The sequence below is a fragment of the Argopecten irradians genome, chromosome 2 (assembly GCF_041381155.1).
Source record: "Argopecten irradians isolate NY chromosome 2, Ai_NY, whole genome shotgun sequence".
NCBI lineage: Eukaryota > Metazoa > Mollusca > Bivalvia > Pectinida > Pectinidae > Argopecten > Argopecten irradians.
The window spans coordinates 12,888,074-12,909,121 of record NC_091135.1 but is presented as its reverse complement, the minus strand read 5'-3'; the positions used below and the strand labels follow the sequence as shown (position 1 = coordinate 12,909,121).

Sequence of the window (21,048 nt, the reverse complement as noted above, 5' to 3'; positions counted from 1 at the left end):
ACCAAGTAAACCTTGAAGAAGCAATACACAACATCTATAAACTTCACACCCGGTAATAAAGGGCCAACATATTCGCTGATGACCCGGGAATCTGGCCTTCATTATCGGCGCGCGTCCGTAACTACAATCACATGTTCCTGCATTGTTTATTTACACCGAGCACGGGTTATAGTAGTTTATAGATAATCACCTTTATCTCCGGGTTATAAATAATATCGGGGGAGGTTCCATCTCGGACAGTGATGAGAAATTAGGCTCAAATCGACCACATAGGTGAATCTATTATTCCCGCAAAGGTATTGCACGTGCAATAAAACAATATCTTGATGAAATACCGAAATGTCTTTTCAAAAGCATTTTAGGAGCATGGTGGTTCGCAAACTATTGCCTTGGTTAGTATATTTTCGTTACATAATTTCCAGCTTCAAGTTCTTTGTATTCTCCATTGAGAACATTTAACCGCAGCTCCAGTTACAACGGGAAACCAGTCGTCCCACTCAATTTATGCTAAGCGCTAGGCATAGACAGAAACTTCTACTTTTATAGACTATGGTGTGTCTTGCCTTGCCCAGAGGACAGAACCCATAATATTTCCCAGAATTGAGACCGCTCAGCTCATGGACAAAAATGAGTCGGGAGACGAAAGTTGAAAAGATCGCCTTTTATAATAATCCAATAGGAGCAGCAGGTACAATTCTAACCTACCGGGGTTTCAGCGTTTTGATTTTGATATTTGAAATATCAAATGTAATGCCAGAAAATATTATTTGATTTAGTGGTCATCAGTGACGCGAATAACGTCCTAAACGCTAACTGACCTCATGTCTGAAAGATAATATGATGATTGACCACTTCCGGTCATTTTTAATAAACTACAAAGGGGTGGTCAGTGAAAGACGAGTTTCGGAGAAGATATCGTTTGCCTGACGCCGCTGTCCGACTTACGGTTTTTGATTAGATTTATTTCCTTCCTTGTCTTGGTCCGCACTGCTAAATCTAAAGCACTTGATTGGTTAATGAATGACCAATGGTTGAACTCCTGCATCCAATTGAGATCAAAAGGAAACATCACGGTGAAGCGCGGCGAACGGGTGGAGTTCGTTACCTTGTCCGTGTTTCCACAGACAAAACCTGTTCGGAGGAAGATCCGGTCTACATTCCACGAATATAGAACTCTTCATGCAGCGCTTGCTACTCAATAATGCTTGTCAGCTTGCACCTATTTATTATAACTAAAATGTATTTCCATTTTAGGTCTATTGTCTATAATTAACAGAGTACGGAAGTAACTTTTTAAATGACACCCTGACAATACCTAACACCATAAAAACTGTCGGCAAATATGAAATCCTATGTATGCGTATGTAGAGTACAAAATCAGAGAATTTCAACCCCCTCCCCTCCGAGCTGTTGGTTATATGCTTGGCCCCTCCCATACAACCTGTGTCTGGTTAGACCCCCGAGCTCCCGCATGTACAAACATGTGTTTTGTTTTTGGATTTCATGAGTAATTATCCTAACACCTCTATAATGGACTGCAAATGGTAGATTTCTTCAAAAGTTATCATTATGATATTAATGGTTTAATGTACAAACATGTAGCCTTAATGACGTAATAACCCTCCTCCCACTGTACTGTATGGGGATGGTGTGTGGAAGGGCGGGGACGCAGCAGATGGACTTCGGAGAGGAGAGGGGGGCTGGGGAAACGCTGGGGCAGGGATATAGAGATGGGCTTCGGAGAAGGGAAGGAGGCTGGAGAGACGCTGGGGCAGGGATATAGAGATGGGGTCAGGAGAGGGGAAGGAGGCTGGAGAGACGCTGGGGCAGGGATATAGAGATGTGGTCAGGAGAGGGGAAGGAGGCTGGAGAGACGCTGGGCCAGGGTATCGAGATGGACTTCGGAGAACGGAAGGGTGGGCAGGGGAGGGATGGGGGTTTGCAACGGGGACTGGGGCAGGGATTTAAAGATAGACTTCGTAGAGGGGTAGGGGACATGAAGAGTGAACGGACGTAGAATGAGGAGAGTGGGTGTGATGAGGGTTGAGATGTGTGATTTTGAGAATAGAGGGAATGAAATGAGAAATAAAGTAAAGAAGAATTTGATTTTAAAATATCTTATTGTAATGTGTTATCATTAGATTATCAACGCTGACCAAGATGCTTAAATAAGTTCGTGCGAAGTCTGTTTTGCCTGAGAGCCAAAGTTTTCCTCAAGAACTGTTACAGTACTCAAAGCTAAACGGTCTAGTGGTGTATCTATGATTTCAACGAAACCTTTCAAATGCCGGATTGTCTGTGGAAAACTTAATTTAGTTTCCTCAATAATGCACAGGACATTAGATATTTATTTGTCGTGTAACATTTACATTTGCAACTTGCAAACGCTTTGTTAAATTCTTCCAAGTTACAGAGAATGTTCAGTCTTTTCGGTCTTCCTTGGAGACGGAGAATGTTTTACGCTAACGACACTCCAGACTTATTAGAGCAAAAGACACTTGGCATTTCGCCACGCTCAGTTTCAACTAATTATAAATGTTCAGTAAAATACCAAGAACTCTCTACTGCTTACTTAAATCCGCCGTAAAGTGATACCTCTTCACTTCCCTTGGTCTTGATGAAGTAGCCCAGTTCTAATCTCAAAATTAATTGGAGCCTGTGATCAGAGCACGTGCGTCTCTCGTGCTGGACACAAGACACGCCCTCTAGCGTCGACTCGACTCAGAAAGGTCTCGGCTATGTAAGCGTTTGACCAATTGCTCACTAATTCCTTTAAAGTTCTGTGTCATAAAATCTCTTGTATTTATCTTCAAAGTCAAGAATACGCTTTGAAAATGATTTCACTACTTTGGATATTTTCAGTGGTGAAGTGTTGTGGTGTTTAGAAAGCAGTGTCGTCATCATTTTGGTATGCGTGTATTCAAACGCTAAGCTAAAAAAGTCCACAAGAAAATTAAGCACTTGGAGTCTTGGTTTTCTCAATTTTAAATGTTTTATATGAATTGTAGCACGAAACATAATTTATGTTCACATGTACACCCAACACAACACAATACACACCGGGAGACGTCATACGTCACACAGGGTCTTACATTTACGTCAGACAGGGAGATGTTTTACGCCCTTAAACTTCGAAACTATTCCCGTTTCATTACATCATCAATAACTTGCCAAGCCTTTCATTTACGTTCGATTTGCATTGCTTGGTTGGTTTTCAAAGTTACTATGTGTTCGATTTATTGTTTAATTTCTTATTAACTTTGATTAGAATTTAAGTATTATGTAAAGGGGAATGTAATTCTAACACACAGCTACGAAGCAATATATGACATATAAATATTGGAAATGTATTACACTCTTTATTACAAATTATATAAAACAAAAAATAATTGACAAGTTCGGAGGCATTATACGCATATAAATAATGTATTTGTTTTCTGCGATTGCAAGTAATTATCGCGACTAACCGAAGGGATCAACCGTACAATACGCATGGCCATTGTCACTATACAATATAGGTTATGGGTCTATATGTGTTCATTGTTTATGTTTTTGTGAATATTGTGACCGTCCTTAATATAAAATTACTTTGTTCTTTTTGTGTCTTGACAAAGGAGCCGATTGCCTCGAAAATTCGACGACAATATTTTGTCCACACTATCAGAATTACTTCTACGCTCCAACAATTAAGCAGGTACAATATGTGTACGCTATACCTATACCCGAGACGGCTTTTTTAGGTATGAGTACTTCGGAGCCTCTGTTGTTCGTAAAAGTTACTTTTCTGACAAGATTATATGTATCTTAAAAGCTAAATACACTACTGTAAGAATAATTCAAATAGATCAAGACATAGGTTGCATTGCTTTCGTCCTACAAGAAGTAGCTACAACCGCTTTGTCTATCGAGCAAGTTAGCTACTCTTCGTTTTTCCAGGGCTAGCTCTGGGTAAAGAATTGGATTAGGAAATTGAAATTTGCGGTTCATATGTTGATCTACATGTATGATTCGCGGGGAAAGACCTTAATTTCATTTATATTGATTTAGAAGAAGGGAAACAAGCTCCAAATATACTTGTATTTCAATCCTATTACCCTTATCTTTAAAGATGCTCCACCGCTGACAAATGACATTTTTTCACTATCAAAAACACGAGCAGACGATTTACAAAAGTTACTTACTTTACACCATTACCACCATTGAAAAGTTTGAGCTTCTAATTTCCCTTCAAGTTAAAGTTACAAAAAATAATTAATTGCATCCCGAAAAAAAATCCGTGGCACTATATCCTATTTGGAATTAAGTACCGATTGCGCATGCACCAAAGGCAAAATAAATTATTTCATATTATTTTTTGTGTTAATTAGACATATACATATATACACGATTAAACACCAATTAGTATTCAAGTGATTAATATCATTTATGCTCTGTCGGCGGTGAAGCATCTTTAATACATCCTTTATTGAAATGATTTCACACACTGACCACAGTAAACGCTTACAGGCAGGTCAAAGTTATACCAACCACACCGCTTTATTACCGACATAAGCACAACTGTCAATGCACATAATATTCAGACTAAATTATCACTCTAAAAAAAACCATGCATGATGAGATCTGTGTTAATTTAAAAAAAAATCCCGTGAATGTGAAAGTTCCCGGAGCATCCATAACTTGGGCAGCTGGCACATAGAAACGTCTAACTCGCAACCCTGAGGTGGTGGGCTAATGGTAAAATGTCAAACACCTTAACCACTTAACATCACTGTTCTAATATACTGTACACAACAGATGTTCAAAACTGAAAGTTACAAAGCTCGCCTTCGTCGCGAGAAAATAACGCACGTGTGTCATTTTGTAAGAAATATCGTTAAAATAAAAATGCTGAGGTTTGGCTCAGGAAATATTTAATTTCTGAACCGCCTCCCTGCCGTGTGTACACCCGACCTGCTGTTGACATTGTGTAAGTTGTATTTCCGCTGTCGCACCACCAGGGCGTCATTAAAGAAAGACCCGGATGAATAGTTCCTATTTCACACCTCTTTTCTTTATGTTTATCTGCAAACAAATAAATGTAGTATATATCTGTCAGCAACATGGCATGCTGATAAGAAAATAAGATTAACGAACCATTACTTGGTTAAGCACAAAATACTGCATATCGCCTCTTCGTTTGCTAAAATGTACATCATTGAAAAATCACCATCTACTGTAACTCTATTATTTTTTAATATGTTATTTATCAACCATTTGATTAATGAAATACAATATGATCTACGATATAGCCCGGGACCATACAGCGTGAAAAAGGCTTAAAATCAAAACCATTGGGTCATGTTTTTGTCAAAATGAATAACTAATTTCACGCTGATGTTATAATGATAAGCGACAAAAACAAAAATTAAGAGAACAAATGATATGTACAGTATGCATATGATAATCCTTTTTAGTCATACTGGTATATGTCTACAATATATCGCGAGATGCACGCGCTCAGTGGTAACTGAATAGACATCGGTTAATTAGTAAGGATGACGTAACATTATAACCAAGGCCAGAATAACCGATAACCCTCGCCTAGTCTGGCTGGCATTATCTGTAAATCGACCGTGTAAATTATGACACGTGAAGTGTGAAATCAAACACGTCACTGGGGGTCGACTGCTGTGACGTCATGAGTGGGCATTATGAGATTTCTGATAATGTACCAGTTCACAAGTCTGAAACAGTCATATCCCTAGCCAATAGGCGCTTAATTATAACTGCAGTGGTATTGAACGCATTTGTATCAACACATTTCAATAAATATTTTATTCAACCTCATATGTTCACCTCTCCAGAAAGCGTAATACAACTTTAATGATAGTGTATGTATCAATATTTTTTTTCATATATTTAAACAACAAACTTATAAATAACGGACATTAATTTTACCAAAAATTTTCGTAAAAAGTATATTGTAAGGAAACCTAGGTCATTTGATGCTTTGATGCTTCATTTTTTTCCCACGCGAAATGTTGGCTGTGTGTAAAACTATAGGTGTACACTTACAATACCTTAGCGGAATAGAACCTATTTTTGAAACCTTTCAAGAGTGCTTGTATGACACATTCATGAACAAGTTTGATGAATTACGTATTGTTACATCATTAATGATGAAATTAGACAGAATTTCTAATACTATACTTGAAAACCATGTCACCCGGACCTTTTCTATTCAGCCACCACAGCCCAAAAAGAGTAAGAAAGGTGCGCTTATAAATGTCAATGGTAAATGTGGAGAGGTGGTAGAAAATGTCAGACACCTGAACCACTTCCTCACATTGACCCTGACGTCTACAGCCCAGAAAAAGGGTTTTTGTTTTGGTGTTATTAACCCGCTGTAAACTACTCAAACCAGAAGGTTTGGTGTTCATGCCAACCACCTGACTTCCTCTACCGATATGAAAATTAACTCATTCACTGTTTGTAATTAATCATGTGAACTTTGAGTTATTTTTGACTCCATTATATAGTCATACGTGTACCTGTATATAAAAGTAATTAGCGGTATTTATCATACATGTATGTATAATATGATAAATTGGGTATATAAGTCTCCGAATGGTTTATGATGGAGGCCAAAATAGTGATTGTTATGAAGTTCATTGATAATAGAAAACGTCTTGTGCGTTCAGATTCGTAACTGATGAAGTTATTATCTATTTTCAAATATAACAGAGAAGATTTTAAGGATTTTCAAGGTTTACCAAATTATAAATTCATTTCATTTTCTCTAACTTTTAAAGAACAAAGAACTTTGCGTCGTTACAGACCTACAGTTCTACTCGAATCAGCATGTTTTGGGGCACTGTAACTTCCATCCCGACTACCCAAATGAGTTTTCGAGGTTTTCTGAATGAGAAAGCACGTGGGATGGAGCGTGGGAAAGTAGTTCTGTGAGCTGAAGGCGGAAGTAAGCAGTATGACCGGCCGGTCTTAACGTCAAGATTCATGTTGTAAAGTGTCCTTCTGGCAAACCAATCCCTATCGCCTATAATGTTTTTACTTGTACAGACCTAGTGTTTACGTGTTTCTGTGATACAAGTCCTCCCGAAAACCCGCTCTGTGGCTCACAAACTCAAAAACACGAATGTTATGGTAAAATAGAACAGAGTTCAGTTAAATTTGTTTAGTTTTAATTTGTTCTGCCGAACTATTTCCACAATGACGAAAAGTGGGTTTGACACTAAGTCGCATGGGGATATGTTTTTGCCATAATGCCGTACTTCACATGCGATATAAATGTACATGTAACTAACATATTATCTTTAATGATGTAAATAACCAATACTTTCATCTCATTTACACATTCATCATTTTATTCCTAAATGGGAACTTGAAATATCATAATTATATCTCCATAATATATATACAAAGTAACAAAATATATATGTGTATCGCAAAAGTACGTCATGTAATCAACATTGAGTGTGTAAAATGGTGGGGAAAATGCAACGATATTGCCAAATGCATGCACGTTTATAACATGAAAAAATTACTTTATTCAAATGAGGCAATATTATACGGCGAGTTAGCGTTCAATAACATAAGGAGAGTGCTTGGAACATATTTATTAGCGATCATACAGAAATGAAACGAATTCAGTAACATCTGAGAGAATGTAATATAGCACATAGTAGCGATCATACAGAAATGAAACGAGTTCAGTAACATCTGAGTGAATGTAATATAGCACATAGTAGCGATCATACAGAAATGGAACGAGTTCAGTAACATCTGAGTGAATGTAATATAGCACATAGTAGCGATCATACAGAAATGGAACGAGTTCAGTAACATCTGAGTGAATGTATATAGCACATAGTAGCGATCAGACAGAAATAGAACGAGTTCAGTAACATCTGAGAGAATGTATATAGCACATAGTAGTGATCATACAGAAATGAAACGAGTTCAGTAACATCTGAGAGAATGTATATAGCACATAGTAGCGATCATACAGAAATAGAACGAGTTCAGTAACATCTGAGAAAATGTATATAGCACATAGTAGCGATCATACAGAAATAGAACGAGTTCAGTAACATCTGAGAAAATGTATATAGCACATAGTAGCGATCATACAGAAATACAATCCCTATAAAGAACGAGTTCAGTACACCTGAGAGAATGTATATAGCACAGAGTGGCGATCATACAGAAATGTAACGAGTTTAGTAACATCTGAGAGAATGTATATAGCACATAGTAGCGATCAGACAGAAATGGAACGAGTTCAGTAACATCTGAGAGAATGTAATATAGCACATAGTAGCGATCATACAGAAATGAACGAGTTCAGTAACATCTGAGAGAATGTAATATAGCACATAGTAGCGATCAGACAGAAATAGAACGAGTTCAGTAACATCTGAGAAAATGTATATAGCACATAGTAGCGATCAGACAGAAATAGAACGAGTTCAGTAACATCTGAGAAAATGTATATAGCACATAGTAGCGATCATACAGAAATAGAACGAGTTCAGTAACATTTGAGAAAATGTATATAGCACATAGTAGCGATCATACAGAAATAGAACGAGTTCAGTAACATTTGAGAAAATGTATATAGCACATAGTAGCGATCATACAGAAATGAACGAGTTTCAGTAACATCTGAGAGAATGTATATAGCACATAGTAGCGATCATACAGAAATAGAACGAGTTCAGTAACATCTGAGAGAATGTAATATAGCACATAGTAGCGATCAGACAGAAATAGAACGAGTTCAGTAACATCTGAGAGAATGTATATAGCACATAGTAGCGATCATACAGAAATGTAACGAGTTCAGTAACACCTGAGAGAATGTATATAGCACATAGTAGCGATCAGACAGAAATGGAACGAGTTCAGTAACATCTGAGAGAATGTATATAGCACATAGTAGCGATCATACAGAAATGGAACGAGTTTAGTAACATCTAAGTGAATGTTATATAGCACATAGTAGCGATCATACAGAAATGAAACGAGTTCAGTAACATCTGAGAGAATGTAATATAGCACATAGTAGCGATCCTTAAGAAATGGAACGAGTTTGAAGTAACATCTGAGAGAATGTATATAGCACATAGTAGCGATCCTAAAGAAATGGAACGAGTTTGAAGTAAGATCTGAGAGAATGTATATAGCACATAGTAGAGGTCATGCAGAAATGGAACGAGTTCAGCAACATCTGAGAGAATATATATATCGAACATAGAGAAGCGATCATACGGAAATGGAACAAGTTCAATAAGATGTTACAAAACGGAAAGAAGGATAATGAATATCTTACGTTTGTAAAGAGCGAGTTCACTGTACATGGTTCCAGAGTACTTGTTAATGATTTCATTCTTCCAAAACTGATTGATTTGTATGCTTAAACTCATTTTGTTTAGTAAAAAGGATATTAAAAGAATTATGTCAAATCATTATAAATACATAATTATTAATTAATAGTTGATTACTTCTGTTGCAAATCTTGTAAAAGATATTTTTTGAAAAGTTAGGGGCTAATAACGTCACCCTGACGAAAACTTTTAAATGTCAAAAATTAAAAAGACCTTATTTAAAGGGTTCGTGACGTAATCGTATATATATCGACTATTGGGCCATTAAAATTAAAGTTATGTGCACGATAAAATATTATTTCAATTAACTATGATTTCCTTTAACAACTTTAAAAAACATAGCCGTAATGCATGATGTAGTCGCATAATAGTTTCACCTTCGACTATATTAGACCAGGCCTACCGTGCCTCAACGACTATGTACAATTAAAATGCACATCAGCGTTATTGTCAGTTGATTTGAAAGTTTTTGACGGATAAGAAATTATCCTTAAAGAACCAGGTCACGAGGAACAAAATACTGTATACAATGTTTATATCATACAAACAACATATCCCTTTCTATTCAACATATCCAACGTATAGTGATCAGGAGAATTTTAAGTTAAGGAAATCCTTAAAGTAAAGGACTGTTGATAAAACTATACCCAGAACCTGCCAGAACCAATGTATATGCGCATGTTTTGTATTGTTCTTATATAAACAACAAAAAACTATCAAAAAACAATTTCAACAAACACGCTAAAAATATGAACAGACGTGTATTAAAGAAAATTTAATAACTTGAAATGGTGAATTAAGTTTACGAGTTACAGTTTTCTAAGTATATACATACACATGATATTGTATGTCAAACAACAATTGGCAGACATGCATTAAAGACCTCGGTACCGGCAACACATAAATTACAATTAGATAATTTCTGGAAGTGTCAGCTGAAGCCTCCATTGTAGTATTGTTGACAACATGTAGGTAACCTATTTTATCTGATGTTTGTCAATACTGAGTTGTTTACAACCCGTATCGGCGCTCTATAGATTTGGCGATGTGACAGCCGCCATATTGGCACGTGTATGTTTGCACGTTACACCTGGTTTACGACGTCCCCGGCGGGGGTCGGGGAGGGGTGTCGGGATTAACGAGGTGGTGTTAATTATATTGGGAGATATACCTTCGATAACGCGATCAGACGAGCCATCAGCACTCCCTCCCGTCAGGGGGGTATTTGTTTTCTCACCTCCCACTTCCCTCCAACAATGGTCTAGCCCGGCACCATACTGACCAGGCCGGCCACCCCGTCGGTAGCCCGTATACTCCAGTCTACAACTATAATCCGGACATAATAATGTAAAATATTAATACATGTATTTTTCATAAATTCTTAAGTTTATCAAAGTCCACTTACTTGCTTAAAACAATGTTATTAAATAATAATTTGTTACATTTTTGGTATTTCAAGACTGATTAAACGGTAACAAATTAATTATGAATACTTTTCGGTTACCGACTCAAAAAGACTATTTGGGTTTTTTATTATTTACTCGCTGATTGAATAATTTACAAATTAGTAGTCTTTTTATTTAATTTTTACATTAAAAATGTAAGAAATAGTAACAAATAAAATAGAATGTCTTTCGAGATTTCAATATGTATAACTCTTAACATTATAAGTATATAGATTCCTGCATGATTATTCACGATTTTGTAATAGTTGTAATATTCTCCAGATTTCCATTTTTTACCGTAGAATTTACAAAATGTTTATTATTTTGAAGTAAACCTCTATCACTGAGTCTATACTGAATCTTTATATTGATTTTAGAGAATGAGTATCACTTTATGGCGCGAGTTTCCTACGTAAACTTAGTGCATTAGATCGATATTTTGATTCGTGGGATTCTGATCCTGGACATACTTTGATTATTTTACAATAATGACTCCATCTTAAGTGTCCATCAGTATCAGGTTTTAAATCTTATTGAAACGAATTCATTATCCTCTGAAACATACAGTACTCATTTAGCATCGAATGCGGTCATTTAAACGCGAAAACCGATCGTTCGGCACGAATAATAGAATCTATAATATCAAAAAGGAAAAGGTCTTTGATGTATAAGATCTGAAAAGAAACATGATTTATTGTCAATACAAGCTTATTGTAGTTTGGCGTTCAGATACTGAATATAGAGTACAAATTAGAATAAGATACTTTTTCGAGTGAAAGACATTTTTCTTCATTTAAAACTTGTTTCAATAATTTGTGAATTTGTGTTTTTGCGTTTTAAACCATCCTTACCATATACAAATATTTAAAGCAGGCATGTGAACAAAATATTTCCTGCTATCTAAGTTTAGATTTTATCTCAAACTAAAATTTGTTTTATTTACATGATAAATACTTCCGATGGCCTGCCACGACACAAATGGTGGCGGTGATTTGACGGAGATTAAACACGGACGGAGAACCAGTTTAAACCCACGTGCATTAGTGAGTTATTCTTTACTGTGATAACAGGCAAACTCCTTTCCATGTTTGTCACGTGATTGACCTGCCTCTGTCAGCACACTGACTTTTAATTTATTCAATTTACTGAGATAAGAGATTTAACGCTATACGTCACACAATGTTGTCAGGTAAAATTTTAATTTTCGTGGCTGATCTGGCATGCCTGACGAATAGATTGTAGCCGTCTGTCATGACATCTTATTTTCTCGGACGCCGTAAAATCTCGCTTAGTCCTGCTGAAATCTGATCCCGCGAGAGCGCGCGGGGTCCGTGAGAAGATTTGATTGACAGCACGGGAGTTGGTTTCACAGCTAATGGGGCCTAGTGACTCTACCCTAGGTTTAATGCCCAGTGGCAAAGTGGGAGGGGACAAACGGTCCTATCAACGTAAACAAACATAATTCTCACAAGAGTTATTATAAATACCCCCACTGCCACCCCGACCACAAGTCATACGTACATCGCTATTGAACCAAGCGCACGTGTATATTGCTCATATTCATACAAATATTCATAACTGTAAATAACGGGAGTTCCATTAGCTGAGGAGAAGAGACTTGTTCAATTAGTGTATTGAGTGCGCAGCTCGACTGTCTGTATATACCAGGATTCCCTATGGTTCTTACGGATCTCAGTATGTTCACTCAACAACAGCTCCAAGGGATCCGATGTTCCGAACATGGGTCACCACCTCTGGACTATTCCGGTCACCAAGCACGTGACATCATTGTCAAGCAAGAATGTCAGGAAAATTATTCGAAATCACGAAAAAACAAACGAAAGCGTTCAGAGGAAAACAACAATGTGTGTGACGACGTCAGTAAGCCATTTGAACTTTACCATGACCTAGAATCTATGTCATCTTCATCGTCCTTGTCATCGGCAGCATCTCTCTCGCCTGGTTCTGACTGCTCTACAGATATTCATTGTAGTAAAAAGGCGAGGAAATCGCTGTCATCTAAATCTTCACAACAAAGCGTGGTGGACATTCAAAATCAACGAGTGATGGCGAACGTTCGGGAGAGACAGAGGACACAGTCCCTAAATGAAGGGTTTTCTAGTCTGAGGAAAATCATCCCAACACTGCCCTCGGATAAGTTGAGTAAGATTCAGACACTAAAGCTTGCCACACGTTACATAGACTTTTTGTACCAAGTTTTGAGGACAGACGATTCAGGTGACAGCTCAAACAAGATGGCGACGTCGTGTAACTACGTGACGGATGATCGCCTTAGTTACGCCTTCTCGGCGTGGCGAATGGAGGGAGCTTGGTCCATGCCAACACACTGACCGGAACTTCACTCCCAGTGGTAAATTATAATTTTTTATGTTTTTTAACCATAATGCTCTCCTGACCCTCTTTCTCCTCCCTGTGTCTCCCAACCCTCACCGAACCCATTATATTGCGAAGACTAAGTTAGAAATGCTGTAAGATGCCGTCCGAAAAACACATAACAAAATTTTAGCTGGCAGATATGTGTCAAAATGTCCTCCGAGCGAATGTAGCTCTCTTAAATGGACCGATTACACTATCAGGATCTGTGTTTGGTCGCGTCACCAGTATGCAGATAAAAGATGCAAATGTGCTGAGAGCAAAATCTGCTCTTTCATCTCTTTCGTTGACGTATTCAAAATTGGACTTTAAAGACCACGTGGGTTGCGCATTCACTAAGATTCCTTTTCGTAACACAGTTCTTGGAATGCGTTTCGTGCAGGAATATGTCGGATAAACATCTCCGACGTTTGTGCTTGAAGGCTATAACGAGTTTTCTAACGGGGGTATAAAGGCATATCGACATAAATACCCGAACGGCAGGCATCGCGCGTCCTATGATCGCGACTATATTCTGCAGTCTTTGTGCAGTTTTTGAACAATTTTCAAATATTTTACATTGCTGAAGCATGCGAGGTATAAATATACATGTATGGCATTAGTCACACGTGTAGTTGTACGCTTGAATCGGTGCGTAGCACATTACCAGATAATTACCAAAATCATGCTGTCGCGTAATGCACGCGTACCGTTTGTTAGACACCGCGCACGTGAATCAGCCTGTGTAGGCACTTCAGTGAGGACGCTCTCGCTTGGACTTTCTCCTAACATTACATTAACTAATTACTAAAGAGGTTAGTGACTACAGAAGAGGGTATAGGGTGCTCATATGACCGATAAATGGTAAAACAATACTCATACAGTATTAACTACGTTTGAATCATAACTAAGTCATAACCCAATGTAACAAGACGACACAGTTAAAAAGTAAACAAGAGACGTTCGAAATACCGGTAAAATGTCGTAAATATTTCAGTAAATCAAATATATCTAAGTCGAGTCTTGTCAACAACTCGCAGTAAACCAAGATTATCTTTTGTTTTCAATTTAATAAATGACGAAATAATTTTTCTTTCTTGTTACACAACATATTAAGCTGAAGCTTCATATCCACAAAGACTGACTGAATACTACCAAGTTAAGTTTTACTAAATATAATATTAATAATAATATATTATGTACATTATCTATCACCAAAATGAGCGACTGCCACACCGGACTCTCGGATTATATTCAAATCATTTTAATTACTTTTACCGTATTCTACCCAATAAGCGCTCATGTCCCTATAAGCACCCCTCCCCTTTTTGAGGAGTCGATTTCAATTGCCCAGGCATAAGTTAAGACCAAAACTACACAAAAATGTATAGATTTGCAATACAATTTCGTTCTTTTAGCACCTTTTCATTCTTTTCAATTTGTATACGCCCTGAGCGCTTGTTGGGTCGAATACGGTAATGTTAATTCTAACTTCAAACCAACCATTGATTGAATAATATCGTGCTGATATCAAACAAGATACGAGTTAACCTAAACCACATACTGGACTTTAAGATTATACATGTAACCTTCTTAACATCGACCATCAATACCCGACTATCATCTCAAACAATATCGGAATTCAAATTTTTCTTTAAAAATGAACAACCCTCTAGATACTGGATATTCAGACAACTCTCAACAAACGGTGACAGAATATGACATATGGACATATTATCCCCGACATTGAGATGTAGACTGACCCTATTTATAGATAGGTATTGGTACACGACTGTCAGACTGAACGCTTTGACTGACATCTCGTCGACAGACCATCATGGCCACAAATATTCCGACATGACTATAATCATGGAAATTATTTCCTATACATCACATCATATTCATTCAAACGTTTGTCTGTTTGTACTACTGTAGTCCAGCTTGTAAAACATCGCTCTGACCAGCGTTCTACCCGTGTAAAATGACTGTGACTGATACAGAGAGAGTGTAAAATGACTGTGACTGATACAGAGAGAGTACAAATTGTCATTAGCAGAAACAGTATCCTTCGTAACCCTCCCGCGTATTGCCAAACATTTGGACGTATGCCGTGATGTGGTCAGCTTGCCAATGTATGTTCAGATGACCAAGTCTAGATGACCAAGTCTCTTTGTCTAGAATCTCAAGTCACCTTTAATGCAAATGTACAATTTGTTTCATTTACCCTCCCGACTTTTCCATAAAGGTGCAATAACCAATACTTACAATGAAGATAACAGAACGTGATACAATGTAAGTCTTGTTGGTTAAGCTGACAATGACCTAGTTTTGAGGCTTTCACCAGATTGCCCCCATTCCTACTAATAATATACCAATAAAACTGAGTCCATACGAAAGCGTTATGTCATATGGTGCCGAATTATATAACCCTGCGGCCGAATTCTCCGTTATCGCTGAAATAAGTGTGAATTATCATCAATCTACTAAGAGAGAGAAACGCCAAGAAACAATATCAGGCAAACATAAAAAAACATGTAGACATGTACAAGTAAGTTGTAACTCTATCTGTCAATTCATTTTGTTCATGCCCAAGAACAATCTAGAAAATACAACAGCGGCATTTGTTAGCATAAAGACATCTACGTAACGTTTTAGTATGGTTTTAATTGAATAGAATGCAAAAAACATCTAACGTTAGTTATTTATTAAAGTCATTTTCACTGTGCTCGTGAATTTGGCGAGATAAGTATAAGAAGGACAAAACTTGTGAATGACTTCACCTAAAAAGAATTGTAGTATGAGAACAAATCACAATTTAAAAATAACAAATGACTGACGTTTCACATAGTTTATATTTCATTGTCTGTTCCCATTGACGAAGGCTCTTCTGAACAAAGAAGAAATTGGCTGCTTGTTGTTTTTGGTATGGTTTACTAGCAGTTTCCGCAGTAAATATGCCTTATCTAGTCGTTTGTCGGCAGCATGTTGGAAATCTTTCCCTGTTGATGAGTAGAACCGTGCATTCTGTCGATCTGTGAACGTGTGAATCTCGCCAACTGTAAGGTTCTTAAGAAATTGATTTATGTATGAGTCGCTTCCTTTCAAAATCGGTGAAACAGGTCATATTTTAAGCTGAATTTTCATTTGCTGAAGAAAGCAGCAAACATAATTCGAATGGTCTACGATAAGTGGCATCTTGCTTTTTAAAGTAACTGCAGAAAACATCATATGATTAACTGGTTCAAACACAGAGAAAGATTCACAAGATACGTTCAGGCCAAAATATACTTCAGATCTTTACAGAGTTTGATCTTCAACGGTGTTGAAGTTTTAACATGTAACAAATATAAAACGTAGATATTAGTTCCACAACAGAGTATCGATGTATTTTGTTGACAACATAACCAATTTTCTTCAATTTTGATAAAAAAAACTATGCGCGATAAATTTATTCGAACAAATTACGTTAAATCTAAATTGAACAATAATTTTAAACACCCCCCTCCCCCCCCCCAAAAATAAATAAAAAATAAAAAATAATAAATAAAAAAAACAATAATAAAAACGACAACAACAAAAACCAGGAAAAAAGTTAATTTAAAAAATGCTTCCTAACTTGTGATAAGATTAATGGATATATTAACCTATTTCTGAATCAACGAATATATAAGTGAAACGCAGAAAGCGAACACTCCGACACAAGAAGAGGTTGTCTACACCAGACCAGGATCATTAATAACGTCTGTGTTACGTCACACCTGTTACAGAAGTCAGCTGTCATCGCTCAACCACAAACGTTTTCTTTCGAAATAGTAGCCACATATTCATCTGAAAGCGGTACTACTTCAATAGCCTCAATAATAGATTTGAAAAATGTGGAAAAATTGATAAAAATAAACAAAAAAAGTTGTTTTAAATACATATAAAAAATATTGAAACAGGTTTTGATTTCCATTGTCCCATATTCAAAATTTCTATTTGTAAATTAAGGATACGACATTTGTTTATGAAACGCGTCATGTGAACCTAACCTGACAGTGCTTAAACGTCAGCCAGTTTGATCAGTTCATTATTCTGTAGCAATAAATGTATATTCTTTCTTATAGCGCAATATAAATGAATAGAAAAAGTTAGAAGTAATTAAAAAAAGGAAAAAAAATGATAAAGAATCAAATAACAAAAAAAATACAGAACAAAATAATAAAACATTGGATTAATTTTGATGCACTGTTTTGAGCTGGTCGTGGAAGTATAAGTACGTGAGGTCGGTCCTATGTAGGGATGGACACTATTGAGTTTTGACGTTAATGTGTACTGAAGCCGAGTAATACCCGTGGAAATCTAAGTTCTCATCAAGATAAACCGCGGGAAAGTTTCACAAAGTACCGATCTCTGATCCTCTATCCTGTTAACATATCTGATGGCGCGCGAAAAAGTCGATATGGAGGATAAGTCATGGTGAGAGATATTATGTTTAAAACTTACTTATATTTCACTTAAAGTATAAATCTGATAAATATACTATATAAGACTCCGTCTACCGATAAATTTATAATATTTGTCAATTACCTATTTTTTTATCAATTAATTACACGTAATTACAAATATAATCAGATATCAGGTTTAACGAATAGATAGGACAATACTGAGGGTTTTAATTCTAAGGTTTTCATACGACGATGTAGATTGGAATGTCATAGTTTTTCATAAAACACATAAAAAAGCTATAAGCTAAAAAAAAATCAAAAACAATCTATTCAGTAAATAATAAATAAAACTGATCAGTACTGTAACAAGATTAAACAAACTACGTAATGTCCCGGTGGGTTAGTATCTGTTTTACATCTGTAATCATCTGTACATGTGGTACACAAGCTCCGATCATGCACATGTGTAATACATCTGTGCTGTCTGTCATCGGCACCCAGACACATTTTTATGATAAGTAAAGATAAGTATTATAAATATATACTCTATCGTTATACAAGTGGACAAAAACCTGTGACAAAACAACTGCGGTGTTTGATCAGGACGTCTTTATCCGGGATTATAGACTCCTCAGTACCTTAGTCTGTTACCATGTTGGTACTGTTGACGAAGATGTACTATATTGCATGTCAAGACATTCCGTCAATGTATCACACCTTTGGCAAGGAACGCAGATCAAAATAAGCCACTTTATATGAGCAACCATTTTCTGTAAGACTGGTCGACCCGGGAGTGGTGAGGTGAAGGGTATTGGCGTTTTGCGTCACTGTTTCTTGAGTTTCTGTATGTTTGATGTTAGTTCTATCAGCCAACAACAAAAGACCTACAGTTACCATGGTTCTATCTTGTCCCCTCTCACAGAATCAGCCCTCATTGGCTTCCCCAGCTGCTTCAGCCATCAAACACGTCTATTTGTTTGTTCTTAGAATTTATGGACATTTGAAAGAACATCTCTAGTTTTTGTCTGTAGGCACGCCGTTAATATGATATGTTGAGCCTCTAAGATACACACGACGTAGTATCGAGTAAACCTATTAATTAATGACTTCCGTAACAGTCCTCTGACAGTTTATCCAAAGTGCCCGAGATATTTTTCTTAAGAGTTTTCTTTAAATCCTCACAAATAACATATTAAACGTTAAAAGGACTTCCTTGCGAGCCAAACGAAAGTACCTACTCAATTTGCCGGATAGTTCGCGGGACAGCTGACTCGGTACCAGTACCCTCAGCTGCGGTACAGGTGTTTCAAGAGAAATGAATTAGTTTGACATCAATGGAGCTTCTGAAAAATTCTCGAGATTTTAAAGAGGTTCTGTGATGATTCATAAGCTTTTGAAAAGGAAGGTGGAATGAGGTTTCTTACCAAATTATACCAACTTGATGCCTAACGGCAGTAATTAAATACCTTCTGTAATAGAGCGTTCTTTAGGTTAGGGATTAGTTTCTCTATAACCCCTTTTCTCATGCACCTAGGGGAATGCAACTATAATCGACCGCTCTTTTGATTTTCTTTCGTTTTCATCTCTTTACCAATCCCCCGTTAATGCAGGAGATGATTATATAACAAATATAAATGTCGTTGTCATACCAAAGATAACATATCTATATTGTACAGTTTAGCCATAAAGACAATTATTATATTCATCATTATATTTTGTTACTTATCAGTTGTAGTAAACGAAATGTATATATTCTATGCTTAGTTACATATTAGCAGTTTACATGTATGCCAAGATGAGTTTGATATTATAAACTTAATTGTTATATTAGTTTATGTATCTTGCTCTTGTTTCTGTTAATTAAGTAAAAAGCTTTATATATTTTTTGCAGTTTGATTGATAAACACATTTATTTTTTTCCTTATGATAATCGCATATTAAGTACGATTGTGAAATTTTAGCAATTGATAATAGTTTGTCACATTTTCACGCATTTTTACTGTAAATTGTTTTAATTTTTGTAAAGCTTCTTTCACGCGTGAGAATATCACAAAAAATCAATTTTATAGCAGAAGATGAAACGAGCGTATTATTGAAAGATTCAATATGTGGTATGTGATTGGTTTGACAAACCAAACGGATCGAATAAATGTTTCTATACATTGCTATAAGGTTTCCTGCTTGACAAACAGCGTTCTACTTTTATTACACATTAAGCTTTCAGAACAGATTAACAAAGTCAAACGTCTGATTGAATTTTACCGTTTGTTTAACTGAGGATTAAAGTAAACTTTTGGTCTGTTTTGTTTCAGATTCAGACAGTCACGGCGCCCAAGTCATGTTACTCAGCAGTTGGTGCAAGATGGCGGCCGGAAGTACAACAGCGCCCTCTGTGATGACATTCACCAGATGTCAGGAGAGAGACGAACGCTGTAATCGACAACCATTCCATAAACTTTATCAGGGTTTATATGTCACCTTAGCGGCGGATCCAAGTGGTCACTGTGTCAGATGCCTTGACCAAAGACCAGAAACCTTGACCTTTGTGCAGTGTATGTGTATATACACACAAGTCACTTGATGTCAAGCACTGGTTGTGTTTGGTTTACTAGGATTGTAATCCAATCAAATGACAATATCTAGCAAATCGCGCGCGATATGATTGGTCGATGTTTGACATTTTATCCAGATATCCCTCACGTGAGCCAGACTCGTATGTGCGGTTTCCGAAAAGCTCACAATATTATATTGTTATATTTGATTCTATATTCTGTTGGACTGAGTGATTTAAAGTGAATTTCATTAAAATGTCATGAAATATAACATTATGATCTTGAGTTTTGATTAAGATGTATGTTGCATATTCTAACAAATAATGCGTATATAAAATAAAACACTATCTAGGCAGTAATTTCAACAATGGTTCAACACGATTCCTGTTTCCAAAATGTGATTGAGGTTCATCAACAAAATCTTTACATATATGTCATCTTTTCACGAAACAGAATAAAACAAAATGTCTATACGATATTGAGTTATGGAAAGAATGGATTGGTTAAAGATTAGAAAGAAAACAATATGTTAAAAATAAGAATAATATTGAACAACAAGCTACATTGTGGAGAGTACGGTTTTATCTACATCTAAGATCTCTCTAACTCAACATTTAACTGTTAACGTATAAAATATAAATCATGGATGGATTATCAGTGACTGTATGTATTCCCCTCTCACCCAATCATTTATATTCCTACAGGCTCATGTCATGAGTAAGGAATCGCCAGTTTGTATAGCTTCTCTTCAGTTTATAATTTCTGGTTTATTCTCTATAACCTGAAGATTAGAATTTTTATACAATTGTTTTTACCACCTTATGGGTTCCATCTAGTGTTAAAATTGTATCTTTGTCACAATGAT

General features: G+C 36.5%; 1 protein-coding gene and 1 long non-coding RNA gene across 2 annotated transcripts; one reads left to right on the top strand and one right to left on the bottom strand.

Annotated features, from left to right (window-relative positions):
- Nucleotides 1–3,511: 3,511 nt before the first annotated feature.
- On the bottom strand, nt 3,512–12,311 carry LOC138314504 (uncharacterized). The gene is made up of 3 exons (XR_011207380.1): nt 11,775–12,311; nt 10,558–10,712; nt 3,512–5,061 (listed from the first exon to the last, which is right to left on the bottom strand). It is a non-coding gene; the product is annotated as an uncharacterized lncRNA (long non-coding RNA).
- Nucleotides 12,312–12,314: 3 nt separating this feature from the next.
- On the top strand, nt 12,315–20,454 carry LOC138314503 (twist-related protein-like). Its single transcript, XM_069254864.1, has 2 exons — nt 12,315–13,202; nt 19,944–20,454. The coding sequence occupies exon 1, from the start codon at nt 12,508–12,510 to the stop codon at nt 13,180–13,182; it is 675 nt and encodes a 224-aa protein (XP_069110965.1). The 5' UTR covers nt 12,315–12,507; the 3' UTR covers nt 13,183–13,202; nt 19,944–20,454.
- The last annotated feature ends 594 nt before the right edge of the window (nt 20,455–21,048 follow it).

Coding starts and splice junctions, on each gene's coding strand:
- LOC138314503 (XM_069254864.1), top strand. CDS start 12,508: ATGGTTCTTACGGATCTCAGTATGTTCACTCAACAACAGCTCCAAGGG.